Source organism: Coregonus clupeaformis, chromosome 19 (genome assembly GCF_020615455.1).
Source record: "Coregonus clupeaformis isolate EN_2021a chromosome 19, ASM2061545v1, whole genome shotgun sequence".
In the NCBI taxonomy this organism is placed as follows: Eukaryota; Metazoa; Chordata; class Actinopteri; order Salmoniformes; family Salmonidae; genus Coregonus; species Coregonus clupeaformis.
Window position 1 is genome coordinate 24,169,495 of NC_059210.1, and position 21,832 is coordinate 24,191,326.

General features: G+C 43.9%; 1 protein-coding gene and 1 long non-coding RNA gene across 3 annotated transcripts; one reads left to right on the plus strand and one right to left on the minus strand.

Annotated features, from left to right (window-relative positions):
• Positions 1 to 240: 240 nt before the first annotated feature.
• Positions 241 to 8,735, minus strand: meak7 (MTOR associated protein, eak-7 homolog). 2 transcript variants are annotated; one of them, XM_041837295.2, is made up of 8 exons: positions 8,650 to 8,735; positions 8,208 to 8,370; positions 7,690 to 7,923; positions 7,446 to 7,590; positions 6,886 to 7,284; positions 4,965 to 5,083; positions 2,925 to 3,104; positions 241 to 2,144 (listed from the first exon to the last, which is right to left on the minus strand). In XM_041837295.2, the coding sequence occupies exons 2-8, from the start codon at positions 8,364 to 8,366 to the stop codon at positions 2,022 to 2,024; spliced, it is 1,359 nt and encodes a 452-aa protein (XP_041693229.1). In that variant the 5' UTR covers positions 8,367 to 8,370; positions 8,650 to 8,735; the 3' UTR covers positions 241 to 2,021. The 2 variants fall into 2 exon arrangements, with proteins under 2 accessions (XP_041693229.1, XP_041693230.1); XM_041837296.2 differs by lacking the exon at positions 8,650 to 8,735 and adding an exon at positions 8,551 to 8,643.
• Positions 8,736 to 9,304: 569 nt separating this feature from the next.
• LOC121531321 lies at positions 9,305 to 11,777 on the plus strand. The gene is made up of 3 exons (XR_005994125.2): positions 9,305 to 9,732; positions 10,070 to 10,739; positions 10,852 to 11,777. It is a non-coding gene; the product is annotated as an uncharacterized LOC121531321 (long non-coding RNA).
• The last annotated feature ends 10,055 nt before the right edge of the window (positions 11,778 to 21,832 follow it).

Here is a 21,832-nt window from a genome sequence, read left to right on the forward strand (position 1 = left end):
AACCAGCTTCCCCATGAAGCTAGGACAGCAGAGTCCTTGCCCATCTCCGAAAACATCTTCCGAAAACACCTGAAACCCTACCTCTTCAAAGTATTCAGTGTATCTTAAATAATCCCACAGCACCCCCCGTGTAGCGAAACTGAATATGTATCCGTGTAGCAAAACAGAATGTAAGCTAGCGAGATCAGGATGGTTTGTACGAGGCTTGCACTGCACCGCTATCAGAGATGACAATTTGAGAAATATCAACTGAGTTTATTTAATCGTTTCATAATTTGAATGTCTTTTCCAATGAACCATTACTATTATTAATACCATTACATACATAGCCTAAAATCAATATCTAATATTAAAGAAACGCTCAGTGACTACAATATGCCGATGAAAGATTTAAAGATTTCTAAGAAAGTTGTTGTGAAAATGTCTGATCTATGTTCTATCCCATTCACTGCGTCTACATGGAAATTAAACTGCTGATTTGCGTATGTAACGTCACTTTCCCTCGTAATTTGCATAAAAATATGAAGAGGCGCGATCAGCCAACCAGAGTACTAAACCCAGCGAGGCAGTACAGTGAATGAGAGAACCGCCAGAGTAGGTTATGTAGGCTTCATTACTGTAAATTGCCTCCTGGAAGTTTACAGTTATTGGTGCTGTAAAGTAGTAGATAAGCCATCATGGCTATCTAGCGTCATACTTTAAAAACAGAAGTTTTTACATACCATTCATGTAATAGGTGAAACAATGTTTACATATAGGATCCACACTAAACACTTTGGAATAAAAAGCCATCAAAGCAAAACAATGACTTATGACAATCCTAATTATTAATCAATTCCAATATCTCTTTAAATACTTGTTCACCTGAGCTCAGACACAGAAGATAAAGGTTGATGTGAGTGGGCCACACCTGGTGTCCTGTTCATTTAATGTAGCCAACAGTACAGTAGTTCACACACAGATTAAAAATCTCAGACTTAACCATCTACACACACACACACACTCATAAAAATACACAAATGTAGGTGCTAGGGGCCTAATTGTGCAGGTGCGTAACGAACGGGATTTGCCGGCGTGGTTCCCTTGCGCGTGCTGAATACATGTAATTCAACTGCTGATAACCCTCCCACTTGCTGGCCAACAAATTTTCGTGTTGAGTTTTCATTCAATAGGGTTCAGTACGTTTATCTTAAGCCATCTCTTTAAATACGGTGTACCTCTTAGTTAGAATTTTGTCCACAGACTCACTAGAAGTTATTGAGAGAACGGGTTCAGAATATTAGGGATCATGAAAGAAAGTGAACTAAATATATACATAATAGTCTCCGTTTCAACACCAATTGGTAGATTTAAAAAATACTCTGATCTTGCAGGTTATTTAGGCTTAGGAAAGTATTTATGAATCATAAAAAACAGGTTAGGAGAGCCTTTATGCACGAAAGAAAGAAAAGTGGTTTGATTCATTCTGAAAATTGCCACATTCAGTTCTTCAACCCATTGTAATGTTGGAAGATTAGTGTACTGTACATAGAATTATAATAGGGAGAATAGTAGGCTATATCCTAATCTATTGCCTGCACTAACCATGGAACTGTATGATGATGACAGCCAAGTATTGCGCCATGTGTCGGGTTCAAACTGTTATGACTTAAGTAGATGCTTTTTCCACTTGGAACCGGTAGGTTCGCTAGACCTTATTCATGGTGTAAAGGTGGTGAAATTATTAGGGAATTAAGTCAAGGCCAGAATACAGCGTATCTGTAGACACACTTACTTACAGATTTATTCGATCTCCACCCCCAAAAAATTGTGGGTGAATAGCATGCTATTCTCATGCTTAAGTTCAAGGTCAGAGTAAGTGTAGAGAGAAAAAAAGGGAATTACGTTCCATTCACACGCGCTTAACTCGGGTCGGAATCGGCCCCTAGGAGATTAGTGCACTCTTTTCTTCAAAATGTCTTCTTGAAATGTCTTGTCTGAGAAGAAACTGTGATAAATCTATATAATGTCTAAATGTCTCATTATCCATTGTCCTCCTCTGGCTCTCGCAGGCCCTGGCTGTGAAGGGTCTTCCCTGCCATCTCCATCATGGCCTGAACCTCAGGGTCTGCATCCAGGACACTCCTCTTGCCTCCTGTCGCTCCCTGCAACAAAACACCCCAACATCATTGATGTCCTCATGACAAGTCATGAATACAATAAATCAATGAATATTCACTGAGTGTACAAAACATTAAGAACAACTTCTCTTTCCATGACAGACTGACCAGGTGAATCCAGGTGAAAGCTATGATCCCTTATTAATGTAACTTGTTAAATCCACTTCAATCAGTGTAGATGAAGGGGAGGAGACAGGTTAAAGAAGGATTTTTAAGCCTTGAGACATGGATTGTGTATGTGTGCCATTCAGAGGGTGAATGGGCAAGACAAAAGATTGAAGTGCCTTTGAACAGGGTATGGTAGTAGGTGCCAGGCGCACCGGTTTGTGTCAAGAACTGCAACGCTGCTGGGTGTTTCCGACAAAACTGTTTCCTGTGTGTATCAAGAATGGTCCACCACCCAAAGGACATCCAGCCAACTTGACACAACTGTGGGAAGCATTGGAGTCAACATGGGCCAGCATCCCTGTGGAACGCTTTCGACACCTTGTAGAGTCCATGCCCAGACGAATTGAAGCTGTTCTGAGGGGAAAAGGGTGGGGGTGCTATGCAATATTAGGAAGGTGTTCCTAATGTTTGGTATACTCAGTGTACGCAGTAGGTTACTTCCTACAAATTAATTGAATGTGCCTCTATCTCCACCTGCAGGTAAAAATGAGGAACACACTGATACAAGCACAGCATTAAAAGAATTCATAAAATATTAGAAGAAATAAGTGGGATCAAAGGAGTAAGAAAGCAGAGAATGTCCAGGTTGATACTGACCTCTTCCTCCTCAGGGGGCTTCCCAACCCCCCACACCTCCAGAGAGTCCAGGGTGAAGTCCTCCTCAGCAGAGAGCTGAGGGCTGCCGTAGGTAGTGCAGCGAGGCCGTGCCCGGCTATGCCCACGGCCAAAATCACTGTCCAGCCACAGGCCAAAGTAGCCATGCTGACCACCCATGCCCTGATCATAAGCAAATTAAAGAAATTACATTGCTTGGGTTAAGAAAAACTACTGTTGAAGCATAGGCATGTGGTAGTTCATATGATATATACAGTGCCTTGCAAAAGTATTCATCCCCCTTGGCGTTTCTCCTATTTTGTTGCATTACAACCTGTAATTTAAATGGATTTTTATTTGGATTTCATGTAATGGACATACACAAAACAGTCCAAATTTGTGAAGTGAAATGAAAAAAATAACTTGTTTCAAGAAATTCTAAAAAATTAATAACGGAAAAGTGGTGCGTGCATATGTATTCACTCCCTTTGCTATGAAGCCTTTAAATAACATCTGGTGCAACCAATTACCTTCAGAAGTCACATAATTAGTTAAATAAAGTCCACCTGTGTGCAATCTAAGTGTCACATGATCTGTCACATGATCTCAGTATATATATATACATACACCTGTTCTGAAATGCCCCAGAGTCTGCAACACCACTAAGCAAGGGGCACCACCAAGCAAGCGCCACCATGAACACCAAGGAGCTCTCCAAACAGGTCAGGGACAAAGTTGTGGAGAAGTACAGATCAGGGTTGGGTTATAAAAAAATATCCAAAACTTTGAACATCCCATGTAGCACCATTAAATCCATTATTGAAAAATGGAAAGAATATGGCACCACAACAAACCTGCCAAGACAGGGCCGCCCACAAAAATTCACAGACCAGGCAAGGAGGGCATTAACCAGAGAGGCAACAAAGAGACCAAAGATAACCCTGAAGGAGCTGCAAAGCTCCACAGCGGAGATTGGAGTATCTGTCCATAGGACCACTTTAAGCCGTACACTCCACAGAGCTGGGCTTTACGGAAGAGTGGCCAGAAAAAAGCCATTGCTTAAAGAAAAAAATAAGCAAACACATTTGGTGTTCGCCAAAAGGCATGTGGGAGACTCCCCAAACATATGGAAGAAGGTTCTCTGGTCAGATGAGACCAAAATTGAGCTTTTTGGCCATCAAGGAAAACGCTATGTCTGGCGCAAACCCAACACCTCTCATCACCCCGACAACACCATCCCCACAGTGAAGCATGGTGGTGGCAGCATCATGCTGTGGGGATGTTTTTCATCGGCAGGGACTGGGAAACTGGTCAGAATTTAAGGAATGATGGATGGCGCTAAATACTGGGAAATTCTTGAGGCAAACCCTTTTCAGTCTTCCAGAGATTTGAGACTGGGACGGAGGTTCACCTTCCAGCAGGACAATGACCCTAAGCATACTGCTAAAGCAACACACGAGTAGTTTAAGGGGAAACATTTAAATGTCTTGGAATGGCCTAGTCAAAGCCCAGACCTCAATCAAATTGAGAATCTGTGGTATGACTTAAAGATTGCTATACACCTGCGGAACCCATCCAACTTGAAGGAGCTGGAGCAGTTTTGCCTTGAAGAATGGGCAAAAATCCCAGTGGCTAGATGTGCCAATTTTATAGAGACCTACCTCAAGAGACTTGCAGCTATAATTGCTGCAAAAGGTGTCTCTACAAAGTATTGACTTTGGTGGGGGTGAATAGTTATGCACGCTCAAGTTTTCTGTTTTTTTTGGTCTTATTTCTTGTTTGTTTCACAATAAAAAATATTTAGCATCTTCAATGTGGTAGGCATGTTGTGTAAATCAAATGATACAAAACCCCCAAAAATCAATTTTAATTCCAGGTTGTAAGGCAACAAAATAGGAAAAATGCCAAGGGGGGTGAATACTTTCGCAAGCCACTGTAGTTACTTGTGTGGTATTTCACATACAATTATAGTAACAGATTGTAAAACAAAATGTTCAGGTGAGATTGTGCAGTTGAGATGTATGTAGTAGTGCTGTGTCTCACCAAGCCGTTGGGCATGGTCTGCTGGCCCTGGTTGAGGTACATGTAGTGCTGGTTGTATCCTGTGCAGGTGTACACCCGTAGACAGGGGAATACTGAGAACAGGAAGCACCTGGAGTCTCCTACACTCAAGACAATCCAGTCACAAACACACACATCCAGAGATGAGCACTGATTAGAGATGGACAACATACTGTATACAGTGGGGGGGAAAAGTATTTAGTCAGCCACCAATTGTGCAAGTTCTCCCACTTAAAAAGATGAGAGAGGCCTGTAATTTTCATCATAGGTACACGTCAACTATGACAGACAAAATGAGAAAACAAAATCCAGAAAATCACATTGTAGGATTTTTAATGAATTTATTTGCAAATTATGGTGGAAAATAAGTATTTGGTCAATAACAAAAGTTTCTCAATACTTTGTTATATACCCTTTGTTGGCAATGACACAGCACAAACGTTTTCTGTAAGTCTTCACAAGGTTTTCACACACTGTTGCTGGTATTTTGGCCCATTCCTCCATGCAGATCTCCTCTAGATGTCCATGCAGATCTCCAGTGATGTTTTGGGGCTGTCGCTGGGCAACACGGACTTTCAACTCCCTCCAAAGATTTTCTATGGGGTTGAGATCTGGAGACTGGCTAGGCCACTCCAGGACCTTGAAATGCTTCTTACGAAGCCACTCCTTCGTTGCCCGGGCGGTGTGTTTGGGATCATTGTCATGCTGAAAGACCCAGCCACGTTTCATCTTCAACGCCCTTGCTGATGGAAGGAGGTTTTCACTCAAAATCTCACAATACATGGCCCCATTCATTCTTTCCTTTACACGGATCAGTCGTCCTGGTCCCTTTGCAGAAAAACAGCCCCAAAGCATGATGTTTCCACCCCCATGCTTCACAGTAGGTATGGTGTTCTTTGGATGCAACTCAGCATTCTTTGTCCTCCAAACACGACGAGTTGAGTTTTTACCAAAAAGTTATATTTTGGTTTCATCTGACCATATGACATTCTCCCAATCCTCTTCTGGATCATCCAAATGCACTCTAGCAAACTTCAGACGGGCCTGGACATGTACTGGCTTAAGCAGGGGGACACGTCTGGCACTGCAGGATTTGAGTCCCTGGCGGCGTAGTGTGTTACTGATGGTAGGCTTTGTTACTTTGGTCCCAGCTCTCTGCAGGTCATTCACTAGGTCACCCCGTGTGGTTCTGGGATTTTTGCTCACCGTTCTTGTGATCATTTTGACCCCACGGGGCGAGATCTTGCGTGGAGCCCCAGATCGAGGGAGATTATCAGTGTTCTTGTATGTCTTCCATTTCCTAATAATTGCTCCCACAGTTGATTTCTTCAAACCAAGCTGCTTACCTATTGCAGATTCAGTCTTCCCAGCCTGGTGCAGGTCTACAATTTTGTTTCTGGTGTCCTTTGACAGCTCTTTGGTCTTGGCCATAGTGGAGTTTGGAGTGTGACTGTTTGAGGTTGTGAACAGGTGTCTTTTATACTGATAACAAGTTCAAACAGGTGCCATTAATACAGGTAACGAGTGGAGGACAGAGGAGCCTCTTAAAGAAGAAGTTACAGGTCTGTGAGAGCCAGAAATCTTGCTTGTTTGTAGGTGACCAAATACTTATTTTCCACCATAATTTGCAAATAAATTCATTAAAAAATCCTACAATGTGATTTTCTGGATTTGTTTTTCTCAATTTGTCTGTCATAGTTGACGTGTACCTATGATGAACATTACAGACCTCTCATCTTTTTAAGTGGGAGAACTTGCACAATTGGTGGCTGACTAAATACTTTTTTTCCCCACTGTATGTCAGCATACATTACAAAAATGGGCTTAAATATCTCTGCAGCAATCTCAATAGGCCGTGAGCCTGTTTCTAACGATTGATACTTCCATCCACCACCACTCTCACCTTGGAACTGAGGCTTTACTTCCCAGCCATGGGAGGCGAAGCCACCAAAGATGTGTCCCTTAGTGTCTTTGATCAGGAGCACGGTGGGCCCGCGGCCTTTACAGCTGCCCACTATTTTGGTGAAGCTCTCCCCATGCAGCTGAGTTGAGAAAAGCAGCTTCCAGGGGGTGTTGTACCCATCAGGTAACTGTGGTGTGAGGAACATCAGCACGGACAGGTCCAGCAGGCAGCGCAGCTTCTCCCACGGGGTTTCCCAGCAGGGGGGCAGTAGGGTGGGAGGGGGACGGGAGGTTAAGCCCACGTTCAGGCCTTCACCTATCAGAAGGTCCATGTACATGGCCACATTGGAAACTCTGAACAGCCAGTCCTCCAAACATGGGATGTCACAGGTGTGCTGATCTGAGAGGGAAGGACAGAATGTCAGGTTTTGTTGTTGATACAGTAATACGTGTGAATCTGAATTATTGAAAATATGAAATCTGGGTGAGCAAGCTTTATCTCCTTCCCTATTCACTCTATTCTGAAAACCTAATCAGTAAATTATCCCTCCATCCCTTTACCTGAGGGTTTTAGTTCAGAGCTCATCTGTTCAGCCAATAGTTTAACACCAATGGAACCGTCAGCCATACGCTCTGGCTTCCAGCCCTGCAGACGACCCTTCTGGATGATGATCTGCACCACAGCAGAAACCAGGTCCTGCAAGAACTGAAATCAGAGCCTAATTAATTTGAGTTCTGAGCTAAAATGCATGTTCCGCTAACAACACAGGAGCACTTGCAGAAGACCTTCTGAGGGTCTACTAACCTCTATTATTTGGTCACATGTGGCAACACCTGTCCCTGCCCCCCGAGCCATTGCCATGACAAGGGGCGCCCGTTCCTCTGCAGTGCCTCGCAGGACATCGGCCAGGAAGACCACCAGCTGCTCCCGGCTCACCCCAGCCCTAGGGGGAGGAGGGGCCACTCCGGGGTCCATGCTACACATCCCAGCATAGACCCTCTTTATCATAGAGTCAGAGGCAATGTTTCCCATACAGGGCTACATGACAGAAGATATGCATGTTATATCTCACATACGGGTACTGTTAAATATCTGCAAAGTAATAACCACAGTTATTACATATACATTTGTTATTATACACATTGTTATTACAGTTATTACATATCTTAACCTTCTTGCAATGCGAGAATTTACATATTTCTGTATTATTTGATTTCTTATTAGAAGATTTTAAACAAGATTTTGATTCTGGAGGTTAATTGATTAGATATCCTCGATTTTATAAATAAAATGTAATTTCATCATAGTAACTCCACCCTCACCTTCAACATGCCCAGCGTTAAAACCGTCCCTGCTTTTCCAGCGCCACTTGCAGAACTCGCGCCGTGAAGCCGATCGAACACTCCCTCCACAACGGGCCGCTCCTCTGGGCGAAAACGGGCCAGCCGTTTCTGCACCACAACACTGTCGATGTTCCCCATGGCCCTGTGTGCACATTGGACAACACTATCAGTGACAGGTCGGTAGCCCTCGACAATAAAACGGGCACATGACTTCAAACTGTCTGAAGGCTTGAAGCATCCAAGGCTTCTGATCTGATGTAACGTTAGCTAGCTAGCTATCGTGACTTCTAGCTACATGACAGGTGTCGGTGACATAATTTACCTAACGTTAGCTAGCTCGAGCTTGAAGATAATTACAGCTCTTTACTTATCTACTAGCAAACACCGTGACAATTACATTAATATGAAACATCTAGCTAACCTTGTTGAAAGAGGATAATTATTTCATTGCAGGGGCACTATGTAAACACAATAAACTTCCTGGTATAAATAAGGGGTCGAAGATTAACACCAATCGAAATACCCGATAATAACAGACTCGAATTATATTGGCTGGTAGTTCAAAATAATGATATGATTGGTCCAACGTCATATGGATTTCCTCCAATCTGGAATTAGTGGTATGGGTGGTGGGCCGAACCCGAAAAACGTGATGTTGATCGATTAGTTACCGGAGTGTAACTCCAGTTCTATGAGTGGAGCGGAGCTCTGTCGATGGAGGAGCTGTTTTTTTGTATATGACAGTAACACATTCTTATGATGACTATAAAATGTGTTGGCATCTTCAATTCTTGAACAGTTTCTCATAAAAAGTATATTTCAACCCTGTCTGCTCAGGCAAATTTGCCGAACTGATAAACTTGGAACCAATTAGATCTCCCGTACATACCCCGTGATAAAGGCAGCCAATGGCCTGCTTCTATCTAGGATGTAAACACAGCCTCAAATGAAAACTCGAGCTGTTTGCTGTACGTGTGTGATGAGGTCCCAAAAATGTAAATAAGATCAATATCTGTTATGTAGCACTATATTGGATTATTAGTGAGTTACAGGCGACCCACACGTATAAAGCAAGAAATAAGCTATAAACGTGTGTGAGGTAGAATGCCCCATCACTATCAGGCAAATTACACTGTTTGCTGAATTATTTTTCCACAAGGTAAACTACAGCCATTCATGGCTGATACTGGTCTGTAATAATCGTTGCTATTATGCAGTATTTACTATAAACATAGTATATTACACTGATGGCTGAATTATTCCCACAAGGAAAAGGTACAGCCATTCACATCTCCTCTCATTGCATCAATGCTGCATAACATTTTGCGCAGCTACGCAACTATACTGAATGCAGGTATGTACACAGGTGTTGCAGACGATCGCATGCGGTTGGACACATGGAGATAATCATTTTCGCAGTATCCTCAAAACAGTGTCTTTTTGACACAACTGCTGACAGCTACCGGGACTTGGAGACAAGTGTCCACGATAGTAGGATTGCCAGGTTAGTTTAGTAGTGAGCTTGTGCTAGATGTGGCTAGTTAGCTATCTTGCTAACCTAGCCAATGAGGTGTGTGTGTGTGTGAAAGAGAAATAATAATATAAATTATGCTAGTTACTACCCCTGATAATTTGACCAAATAATCATGTTTGAAAGAGTGTGAGTGTGTATGTCAGATTAAGAGTAATAGAAATGATGGTAGATACTACCCCTGATAATTTGGTCAGATAACCTTGTGTGTGTGTCTGTGTGTACAGTAGGTGACATGTCCATGATAGCTATCTAATAACTATAGTTATGCTAGGTAATAGTTTGGCTTATAATGTTCATGTCTATGTAGAAGAAGACTGTAGGAGGAAGTGGAGAGGACTCAGGGACAGGTATCAGAGAGCGAGAAGGGCAGAGAAAGAGAAGAAGAGGTCTGGGTCAGCAGCTTCAGGCCAGCGGCCTTGGCGCTTCTGCCACATTCTTTCTTTTCTGGATCCATTTATTGTGCCTAGGGCAACAAGTGGCAATTTTACAGCTAGACCCTCTATGTCATCCACAAGTGTGACCACCGCCTCCACCAGTGCAGCGAGACCCTCTACGTCATCTACAAGTGCGACCACCGGTGCAGCGAGACCCTCTACAACGTCTACGTCATCCACAAGTATGACCACCACCGGTGCAGCCATGGAAGAGGATGAAATGGAGGAAGCACCTCAGGATCTAGACCCAGTGAAATTATTATGACCCTCACGGAAGTGACCACTGAGGACCTTGTTGAACAGGATGTGGCCGTGGAGACAAACAAGGAGAGAAAGGAAGAGGAACAACGTCACACCAGGCATCTTCCGAGGTACCAGCCCCCAGATCCACTCAACTCATTTCAGCAGAGGCTCCTCCAAGCCGTTGAGAGGGATGCAGCCCAACCTGATGCTCACAGGAAGGAGGATGAAGAGACCCTCTTTGCCATGAGCCTGGTGCCAACCCTGAAGAGGCTACCTCAGCAAAGAAAAGCAGCAGTCAAGGTTAAAATTCATCAGCTGCTTTTCGAAGCAGTATTTAGTTAACATAAATCTCACCTTCTATGGTGTTATATTATGTAATGCATGTATGTGTTGTTTTTCTCTTCCCTTCCAGAGATGTAGTCAATTTAGCCGACCAGCACACAGGAGGGACAGGAAGAGGAGAGGAGTTGTCTGGTTGTTGTTTTGACCTCCCTCATTGTACCTTTCCTTTCACACACGTCAGTTCCGTTTAAATTCAGTCAATTCATAAAGTAATTTGTTTCTGAAGTCTTAGGATAGCATTCATTATTAGTGTTACATGGATTCCTGAATTGACAGAATTGAAACTCACACACCAGAGAATTCACAGATGCTCTTGTTGGTCTCTTACAAGTCTAAAGGTGAATATATTTATTTTATTTAAAACCACTTGAAAACCAGGGTGTTTAAACTTTTTTTGAAGTTATGTTCCATCGACCGGTCCATGACGTCCAGGGGCCATTTGTTTGTTTAGCTGTGTTATGGTTACACATTCTTTTCTTTTTATCTTTTTTTCAGACACACACACACACACACACACACACACACACTGCTCTTCTCCTCGAGGCACCTCACATTTCCAGTGCCCTGCCATTTTATCTCCCTCTGCCTGAGGAGGCTGTTGAGATGAATGGTGGTGGCTAACCATATGGATGGAGCAGAGGCAGATAGAGGGGAGAAGGCAGGCAGACCGGTGAGGGGGTGGGCTGACTGACTGTATTACTCTCTCTGTCCATGGGAGAATCTAAACTGTATTTCCTTGACTCCTCACGCCCTCTCTCCTCGCCTCCTTCTCAAAGCCCATTGGAGAAGGTCAGAGCAAGGGAATGTCAGGTTCCTTCACACTGACCTTCTCCTCCAATGGGTTTTGAGCGGGAGGTGAGGAGAGAGGAATCAAGGAAATGCAACTGAGATTTTCCAACTGTCCTCAATTGAGATTTTCCAACTGTCCTTATTCTGCTTAATACAGTGGCTTGCGTATTCACCCCCCTTGGCATTTTTCCTATTTTGTTGCCTCACAACCTGGAATTAAAATAGATTTTTTGGGGGGTTTGTATCATTTGATTTACGCAACATGCCCACCACTTTGAAGATGCAAAATATGTTTTATTGTGAAACAAACAAGAAATAATACAAAAAAACAAATCTTGAGCGTGCATAACTATTCACCCCCCCCCCAAAGTCAATACTTTGTAGAGCCACCTTTTGCAACAATTACAGTTGCAAGTCTCTTGGGGAATGTCTCTATAAGCTTGGCACATCTAGCCACTGGGATTTTTGCCCATTCTTCAAGGCATAACTGTTCCAGCTCCTTCAAGTTGGATGGGTTCCGCTGGTGTACAGCAATCTCTAAGTCATACCACAGATTCTCAATTGGATTGAGGTCTGGGCTTTGACTAGGCCATTCCAATACATTTAAATGTTTCCCCTTAAACCACTCAAGTGTTGCTTTAGCAGTATGCTTAGGGTCATTGTCCTGCTGGAGGGTGAACTTCCGTCCCAGTCTCAAATCTCTGGAAGACTGAAACAGGTTTCCCTCAAGAATTTCCCTGTATTTAGCGCCATCCATCATTCCTTCAATTCTGACCAGTTTCCCTGTCCCTGCCGATTAAAAACATGGTGTTCTCGGGGTGATGAGAGGTGTTGGGTTTGCGCCAGACATAGTGTTTTCCTTGATGGCCAAAAAGCTAAATTTTAGTCTAATCTGACCAGAGTACCTTCTTCCATATGTTTGGGGAGTCTCCCACGTGCCTTTTGGCGAACACCAAACGTGTTTGCTTATTTTTTTCTTCAAGCAATGGCTTTTTTCTGGCCACTCTTCCGTAAAGCCCAGCTCTGTGGAGTGTACGGCTTAAAGTTGTCCTATGGACAGATACTACAATCTCCGCTGTGGAGCTTTGCAGCTCCTTCAGGGTTATCTTTGGTCTCTTTGTTGCCTCTCTGATTAATGCCCTCCTTCCCTGCTTAGTGGTGTTGCAGACTCTGGGGCCTTTCAGAACAGATGTATATATACTGAGATCATGTGACACTTAGATTGCACACAGGTGGACTTTATTTAACTAATTATGTGACTTCTGAAGGTAATTGGTTGCACCAGATCTTATTTAGGGGCTTCATAGCAAAGGGGGTGAATACATATGCATGCACCACTTTTCTGTTATTTATTTTTTAGAATTTTTCTAAACAAGTTATTTTTTTCATTTCACTTCACCAATTTGGACTATTTTGTGTATGTCCATTACATGAAATCCAAATAAAAATCAATTTAAATTACAGGTTGTAATGCAACAAAATAGGAAAAACGCCAAGGGGGATGAATACTTTTGCACTGTATGTCCTTGTTAGTAGGCTTTTTTAGTATAAAATTCATGGAATTCATAAAGTAAATAGTTACTCAATAATCTATGTACAACATTATTAGTTGTACATAGATTGCATTAAAATTGAAACTGACACACCAGAGAATTCAGATGCTCTTGTTGTTCTTTTACAAGACTAAAGGTGAAATTTGTGTTTTCCTGTATTGTGGCTACATATTCACTTTTAGTTTTTTCAGACACACACACACCACTCCTCCAGTCCTCTCTGTACTTCAGATCTCCAGGGCCCTGCCCTCTCTCTCTTTATGGCCATGTCTGAAGTTCCCCTACTATGTCTAGGCTTTATGAGTAGTCCCTGTATCTGTCTGCAGTTGTGCCAAAAATACATGCTCTTGTTGTTCTCTTACAGATTACAGGCTACACATTAATTTTTGTATTTTTACACGAACATACATTCAATCGTTTTTATTTTTTGTAAAATCTTTACAACACACATACCTGTCCTGTACTTCAATACTTATTAAATTCTATTTTTTTCATAGGTCAGTTGTTTCATTTGTTTATTAGTATCTCATTTAGACTTAATCTGTTTATTTCTTCCCTAAACCTTTGCGGATCTAAAACAAGATGAAAGTAAAACCCCATTCTCTTCCTAATTCGTTTTTTTCCACCTGCATTTTGTCAGACCAGTGAAGGTTGTGGTAAACTGTACTATTTGTCTGGACTCTAGGTTACCTTTTCCCATTGTTATCATACTAACTGTATGTCGTATAACCTTAATTAGAGCTCCTGCTCACCTGATGTACCATGCCAGGTGTGTATAATACTGATGTTAATGGGAAAGGGAAGGGGTTAAGGTGTGGTCTTTACTCCCACATTTCACTTAAATATAACTTCCATATGAAGAGAGACAATGAGTCATAAAATAATCTGGGGGAAAATGCTATTTTATGGACAACGGTGGATGGTTCTTAAAATAACCTTTGTGTTAAGGATCTCTTAAAAGAGCCGTTTCACTCCATGGCATGCTGCCATGGGACTTCACCTGCTGGTGATGAGAAGTAGGTGGTCAGCTTCTCCCTCACCTGGAGTACCTGTCTGGGGGTGTTGTTGGCACCTGCCCTGGTGACATCAGGTAGGGGACCATTTTGCGTGCCCATCTCCATCCAAAGCGGCTCCTGGAATGCCCTCCGCAGGTAGTTGTGGAGAACACATGTGGCCTTCACGCAGGCATCGACATTTGAGGGGCTGAGACCAAGCACTCTCCGATACATTCTCCACCGGGCTGCCAGAATCCCAAAGGCGCATTCAACAACTAACCTTGCCCTGGACAGTCGTTTATTGAAGATCCTTACAGGCTTTGGCAATGGCAGCTGGCGTCCAGCATAGGGCCTCATGAGGTTGGGTCTCAAAGGGAAGGCCTCGTCACCGACGAAGACGTGGGGAACGGGTCCCAGGTCTTCAGCCCCAGGGAGTGATGCAGGTGGTGGAATCTCCAGGGTGCCATCCTGAAGTGCCTGACCGAAGGCAGAGACCCGGAGGGTCCCGCCATCACTTCCCTTGCCGTAAGCACCAACATCGACGACACGGAAACAGTAGATGGCATCTACAACAGCCAACAATACAACTGAATATGTACCCTTGTAGTTGTAGAATTGCGAACCCGAGCACGGTGGAGCCTGGATTGCTACATGTTTCCCATCAATGGAGCCAAGACAGTTGGGGAAATTCCACCTCTAGGAACTCGCAAGCGATGGCCCTCCAGTCTTCCTCCTTGGGGACAGGCATGTATTCGCCAACCAGACAGTCCCAAATGGCTTGTGCCACAGAGGGGACAATGCCTGCCACCGTGGACCGTCCAACTCGGGAAGCTGAATCCAATGGTCCTGTAGGAGTCCCGTCGCCAAGAATCTGAAATATAATTCAAAATAATTATCAATATTGTGTGTAACTTGAATTCCACCCACATATCTATCTACTCATATAGCTACCTCATTACTGTTTATTATGCTCTACTAATTATATTGTAATACTCATCAACCATCATTAACAATGCCTTGAAACAGTACAATTCAGTCTATGACTGTATCAAGAAACTGTAGCCCAGGCCAACTCTACTCTTAGAAAAAAAGGTGCTATCTAGAACCTAAAAGGGTTCTCCGGCTGTCCCCACAGAAGAACCCTTTGAAGAACACTTTTTGGTTCCAGGTAGAACCCTTTTGGTTTGAAGTAGAACCCTATTGGGTTCCATGTATAACATTTTCCCCAAAGGGTTCTACCTGGAACCAAAAAGGGTTCTACCTGGAACCAAAAAGGGTTATCCTATGGGGAAAGCAGAAGGACACTTTTGGAACCCTTTTTTTCTAAGAGTGTACATGATTCCAATAAGGTTCTACCTGGAACCAAAAAGGGTTATCCTATGGGGAAAGCAGAAGGACACTTTTGGAACCCTTTTTTTCTAAGAGTGTACATGATTCCAGGTTCTACCTGGAACCAAAAAGGGTTATCCTATGGGGAAAGCAGAAGGACACTTTTGGAACCCTTTTTTTCTAAGAGTGTACATGATTCCAATAAGAATGTAACTGTCTTGAACAACAAGGTGTCCTGGAGAAGACTAGCCTACCTCCATCAGGGCAGAAGGCACCCCAACTTTCTTTTCATTTGGTAACATTGCATCATTAAAAAAATGATTTTAAACCAACTTTGGGAAAAGTTAATAGTCCTAAAGAACATTCTGTAAAAGTACATCTGATGTCACATAGGGGCTATTAACTAGAGAGCTCTTTAGCTAGCTAGGTTTCACATAAAATATATCTAATATCAATCAATTAAAGGCTTTAAAATTTCACTTGAATTTAGCTTACTGGAGACAAATCGCCAGGCGTTCAACTGGGCTGATGGACTCCCGGTAGTTGGTATCCATCCGGGCGATCCTGGCTCCAACCATCTGGAGCAGGTGATCGACCTGGCTTCGGTCCAGACGAAAGCAACTTCGGAATTCCTCTCCAAACAGTCGAAGCTCTTGAATGAAACAGTGGAACTCCCCTGCCTGCTTTCGGGACTTCAACCATCTCTGGACACACACAGACCTGCGCTTTCCGCGGGGCTGGTCCCGGCCCAACAGCGCGATCAAGACCACCTTCCTCAACGTTGGTCTCATTGATGAAAGAGCCTACTCTCTGCTATCTTGACTATTTAGTATTGTGTTTCGCTCCAAAACTATGCATTTTGGAGGGAAGTTATATTATAGGCTCTCACAATTAATTTTTAGATGTCATCGAATAAATAATATGTATGCTACCTGCCAAATAAATGAATACAAAATGTAAAGAAATTCTGCAGTCAAACTGTTTTTATTATGTAATCCCACAATTTGTTTTACTGGATATGTGTGCAACAAAAATTCAATATTCACATTTTTCTACTTTCTGTCAAGTCTACGCTTACAATTTGATGCATAAATTCGATAAATCCAATGTATGCACCACACAGAACGCACTACAACTGCCTCTGCAACGCAATGCTGCAAGGCAAACGTTCCATTGGAAATTAATGTACTTCTGGTGTACCAAAACGCAAATTATGCAGTCGGTGTGTTCGAAGCAGGTCCCATTCTATACAGTAGTGCGCAGTGTATACTATAGACACAGTAATATTACACTGTTGGCTTCATTTTCCAGTATTGGGCTGAGTTTATGTTAGCCCAACCATAGTGAGATTACACTGGTGTTTTCTTCACACAGTTGCTGGTTTGCGATAGTTTTTGTTACACTATTTTACAGTATAGACAGTAACTATCATAGTTTCCCATGGAAACTCACATCTCAGCTCTGTTACACTGAGGGTTTCAGTGCATAGCTGTGTTTACTATAGTTATGTTGCACTACTTTACAGTACAGACAGTAACTATCCCTTAATTGGAAACTGACAGCTCTATTACACTACTGTTTTTTTCAGACAGTGTGTAGCTGGGTTTAATATAGTGTTTCTGTTGCACTAATAATATAATAATATAATAATAATAAAATGCCATTTAGCAGACGCTTTTATCCAAAGCGACTTACAGTCATGTGTGCATACATTTTTGTGTATGGGTGGTCCCGGGGATCGAACCCACTACCCTGGCGTTACAAGCGCCGTGCTCTACCAGCTGAGCTACAGAGTACTTACAGAGTACTTACAGTAACTATGCTAGTTTCCAGTGACTCACTTTTCAGCTATTACACTGCGGTCTTGCACAGTGTGTAGCTGAGGTTACTAGTTTTTCTGTTGTACTTACAGTTAAGACAGTAACTATCCTGGTTTCACCTGGAAACTCACATTACTGAGGGGTTGGTGCTCGATTGTTTGAGTTACACTACTTTACAGTACATACAGTAACTATCCTAGCTAGTTTCCCTTGGAAACTCACAACTCAGCTCTATTCCACTGAGGGTTTCAGTATATAGCTGGGTTAACTATAGTTCTGTTACATTACTTCACAGTACAGACAGTAACTATCCTAGTTTCCCTTAGAAACTCACATAACAGCTAGAAAACACTGCTGGTCTTATGCTGTGTGTAGCTGGGGTTTCCATACTATTTTGTTACACTGCAGGGTATACACTCCCCATCTCTTCTTCCCACAGAGAGAAACTACCATTTCCAGTATGGCTTTTTGCCTTGAGAAATGCGAGGTGTCCCTGCCCACAGGCAGCGGACTGCGTCTAAGAAGGGTGGCACTCCGCAGTAATCCGGAGGTGCTTGCCGCTGGCTTTGGCAGCTTCTCACAGGCCCAAAGGCCAAACTGAGAGAGGCAAGTGGAGTCCCCATTGGCACTGAATACAGTGATGGAAGGCTATGAACTCCAATTCCGATGCTGGCCATCGCTATAGTTTTGGCGCCTCAAATGTCTCAGGGTCTTCTAGTGTTGACACCCTGGTTGACTGAATGTTTCCGAATGAGTTCAGATGAAGGGGTGTCAACCTACATCCTAACCCCTTATTCTGGCCAAGGGTTCTGTCTGACAGACACGTTAACCAGCCATTACAGTTGTCCACATACGCCCCTCTCGCTGTTGCGGGTGAACTAGGGGCTTCCCCCAGTGTGTTGTCCCCGGCTAGGGCAATGGACACTTTTCACAGAGGCAGGCAATACGAAAGCTTTATCAGTTTTCATTTACTATGGTGAGAGAGTTCTGGGCCAGGGCCTATCCGGACTCTAACATTGCATGGTGGACACTGTTACTGCAGCATTTCGTCTGGCCCACTGGCCTTTGCCTTTTGCTGTGGTGGCACATTCTACTGGAGTAACTGCCTTACCTGGACGATTGGATAGTCTGCCCCATCCAGGGAACAGGCCACAACGGACACGAGGACCCTCTTGAATCACATTCGAGTTCTGGGCCTCACCCTAAACAAGGAGAAAAGTCACCTGACGAGCCATGTCGGAGCTAGAGTGCCAAAAGTTACTCGGCCTACTGACGGTGGCTTCACTGTTGGTTCCGCTGGGCATTCTCCATCAGGCCACTCCAGCGATGGTTCAACTCCCACAGCCGGCACACAAAACAGACACCGTCAACTGTTGGTGATGAGTGCATGTTTGAGGACCCTATCGAAGTGGCTATCCCGCTCCTTCTTGTTAAAGGGGGTGAGCCTGATCAGAGTCCACTGCAGAGAGCTGGTGTGCACTGAAGCCTCTCTGACGGGTTGAGGTGCCGTGTTCAGAGGCATGGCGGCCAGCGGCCGCTGGAGCCCCCCATGGAGTGGTCAACACATCAATGTGCTGGAGCTCAGGGTGGTTCGTCTAGCTCTTCAACAGTTCCAGCCCTACCTGGTAGGACAGCATTTCCTGATCCAATGGCTCGAGCAGCACATATCCCCAGGGTCCTGAACAATGCAGTGGTCATACTCTCGAAAGAGAGCCCACCGGGGGACTAGAGTCTACACCCTCAGGTGGTGCTACAGCTTTGGGACAGGTTCGTGAGAGCACAGGTGAACCTATTTTCATTTCAGGAGAACACTCATTGTCCCAGCTGGTTCTCGATGTCGGACCCTATGGGTCTGGACACCCTCACTCACGATTGGCCGGCAACGCCGCTTTACTCTTTTCCACCATTTCCCCTGATCACAGCTACGCTAGACAGAGTTATCTTGATTGGCCACCAGCTGCTCTTGATAGCTCCATGCTTGCCGAGACCACCATGGTTCAGCCTTCTGTTTTCTCTCCTCTCGGGGACCCCATGGCAGCTGCCCGACCTTCTCTAATGGCTGGGGGGACACTGTGGCATCCGAAGCTGAAGGCGGTGCGGGTCTGGATGCCACAGTGTCCCTCCAGCCATTAGAGAAGGTCGGGCAGCTGCCATGGGGTCCCCGAGAGGAGAGAAAACAGAGGCATTGATGGACCAGTCTAGGCCTTCAGGACAATGTGGTGAACACGTTGCGGAGTGCCATGGTTTCTTCCACCAATGCGTCATATCAAATGTGGTGGGGCATATTCTGTACCTGGTTTGAGAGCCATATATGCAAACGGTTTACGGTTTTCACAGTCACTGCTTGATGGCGGCAGAGCGGCATCCACATTGAGAGTGTATTTAGCTGCTATCTCGGCATGCCATGACGAAGGCCAAGAGGGACCCATGGCTGGCTACCCATTGCTCTCCAAATGTATGAAGGGAGTTTGACGTCCGTGTCCAGCAATGGCCCACTCAGTGCCAAACTGGAACGTTGATGTGGTACTGTCAGCGCTTGCTAAGCCGCCCTCGAGCCCCTAGAGTCGATGACTTTGAAGCAACTATCCATGGTGGCATTCCTTTTTGCTATTACCTCCACTAAGAGTGTGAGTGAACGTCATGCTTTTACAGTGAGCACTGAATGTTTTTCCGAATGGGTCCAGACAAGAGAGGCGTGCACCCTCCATCTCAACCCCTCATTCTTGCCGAAGGCCCTGTTTGACAGACGTGAACCCGCCCTTACATTTGTCCGCGGCTGCAGGTGAGCTGGATGTTTTTTCCCCCAAGTGTGCTCTGCCCGGGTCAGGGCCTTGGACACTTACTTTACACAGACACAGGCAATACGACAGTCTGATCGGCTATTCGTTTGCTATGATGAGAGAGTGCTGGGTCAGAGCCTATCGATACAAAGACTCTCACATTGGATTGTGGACACTATTACTACAGCATATCGGCTGACCAGACGGCCTCTTCTGTCTGCTGTAGTGCGCATTCTACTAGAGGAGTAGCTGCATCATGGGCACTGCTCAGAGGAGTTCCCCTCAATGACATTTGCGTCTCGGCCAGTTCTCGGTACTATCGAGTCATTGTTGCCCCCGCCAATGAGGTCGGAACGGCTGTGCTGGGTGTTGCCTCTGCTTCCCTGAGTGGGGTCGGAGGGACATAGCAATTATGACTGCCCTGAGCTCAGTCCTACTGGACTTTGCTCTCTGTCTGGCCCTTACCTAGTTCACTGATTAATCTGGTATTGTGATACCATATTGGAGTGATCCAATATAGTGCTACATAAAAGGTTACGTATGTAACCACGGTTATGTGAGCTATTGGATCACTCCAATCCTATTTGTCAGTGATCTACGGTGCCTCGAAAAGGACACGAGGTGGAAGTAGTGTGGCGGCAGCTATTTAAGGGGGTCAGCCGCAGCACTACCCGGTACACGGGACTAATCAGAAATTCTTACTCGGAATGTATCCTGCCGCGAGGAAGGATACCATATTGGAGTGATCCAATAGCTCACATAACGTAACCTTCGTTTTTGAGTGAGTGAACACTGCAGCATGCAATAGGAATTGTCTTGATCGTATGAAGAGGTCTCTGTTAAACATTTAGCAAATTTATTGAAAGCACCAACGCATTGCGGCTCAAAGGCCTGGGTGCACCCCTGAAGAAGGCCTGTGAGTGTCAACGCGTTGGTGGGTTTTATTGTTGCTATGCAATAGATGCTAAAATAAAGGCTTGGATTTTGTGCCTTGGATTTTTTTTAAATATGTTTTTACACAGTTGCAACTTCATTTGGTCGCTATAAAAAAGTTATACCCCGTTCTCTGATGAGCACCTCTTTGTCTTTATACTTGATGTCAAAGCAGCGCTCCCTCTTTTTTGCATCTTGAATACAGTAAATGTCAATTTGCCTGCTCAGAGGCTAGTGTTTCATTAGCTATCTCTGTCAGTGAATTACATTTTTGAATCATGTTTTGAATTACATGTTTTGAATTAGCAGGAAAATAATCCTGTAGCAACAAGAAATGTAAATTATGTGGATTATAATTAATGGACATTTTTTTGTAGGATTTGATACATTTTTCATTAGGGCAAATCAAGTCTGACTTGTTAATGTGGAAATTAAACTTTAGAAGCCTTTTTAAACCTTGAATACACTACAAGCTTGCATTTAATCTGTGCAGTAAAATTCTCAGCAACAAAAGAGTGATCAAATTAAGATCCTACATCCGTATAGCATACCTTGCAATACAATCTTCACTAAAAACAGCTGGGCAAAATGTATACAATATGCTCTGCAATAAGATGACCAGATTTGATTTCTAAACCAGATGAGTTTTCAAATGTCAGCAGCTGTCCAATACCATGGTGGGAATGGATAATGTTGGATGCATTGGGATATAAGGTATGGAGAATGAGAACGAGTCTGCAGGATTATAGAAAAAGCAGTTGGGAAATGAATGTTTGAGTTTCAAATACTAAATGTTCAGTGAATGTGAATATATTTAGGAGGTTTAAATGATTAGCCTAACTTTCCTACTAA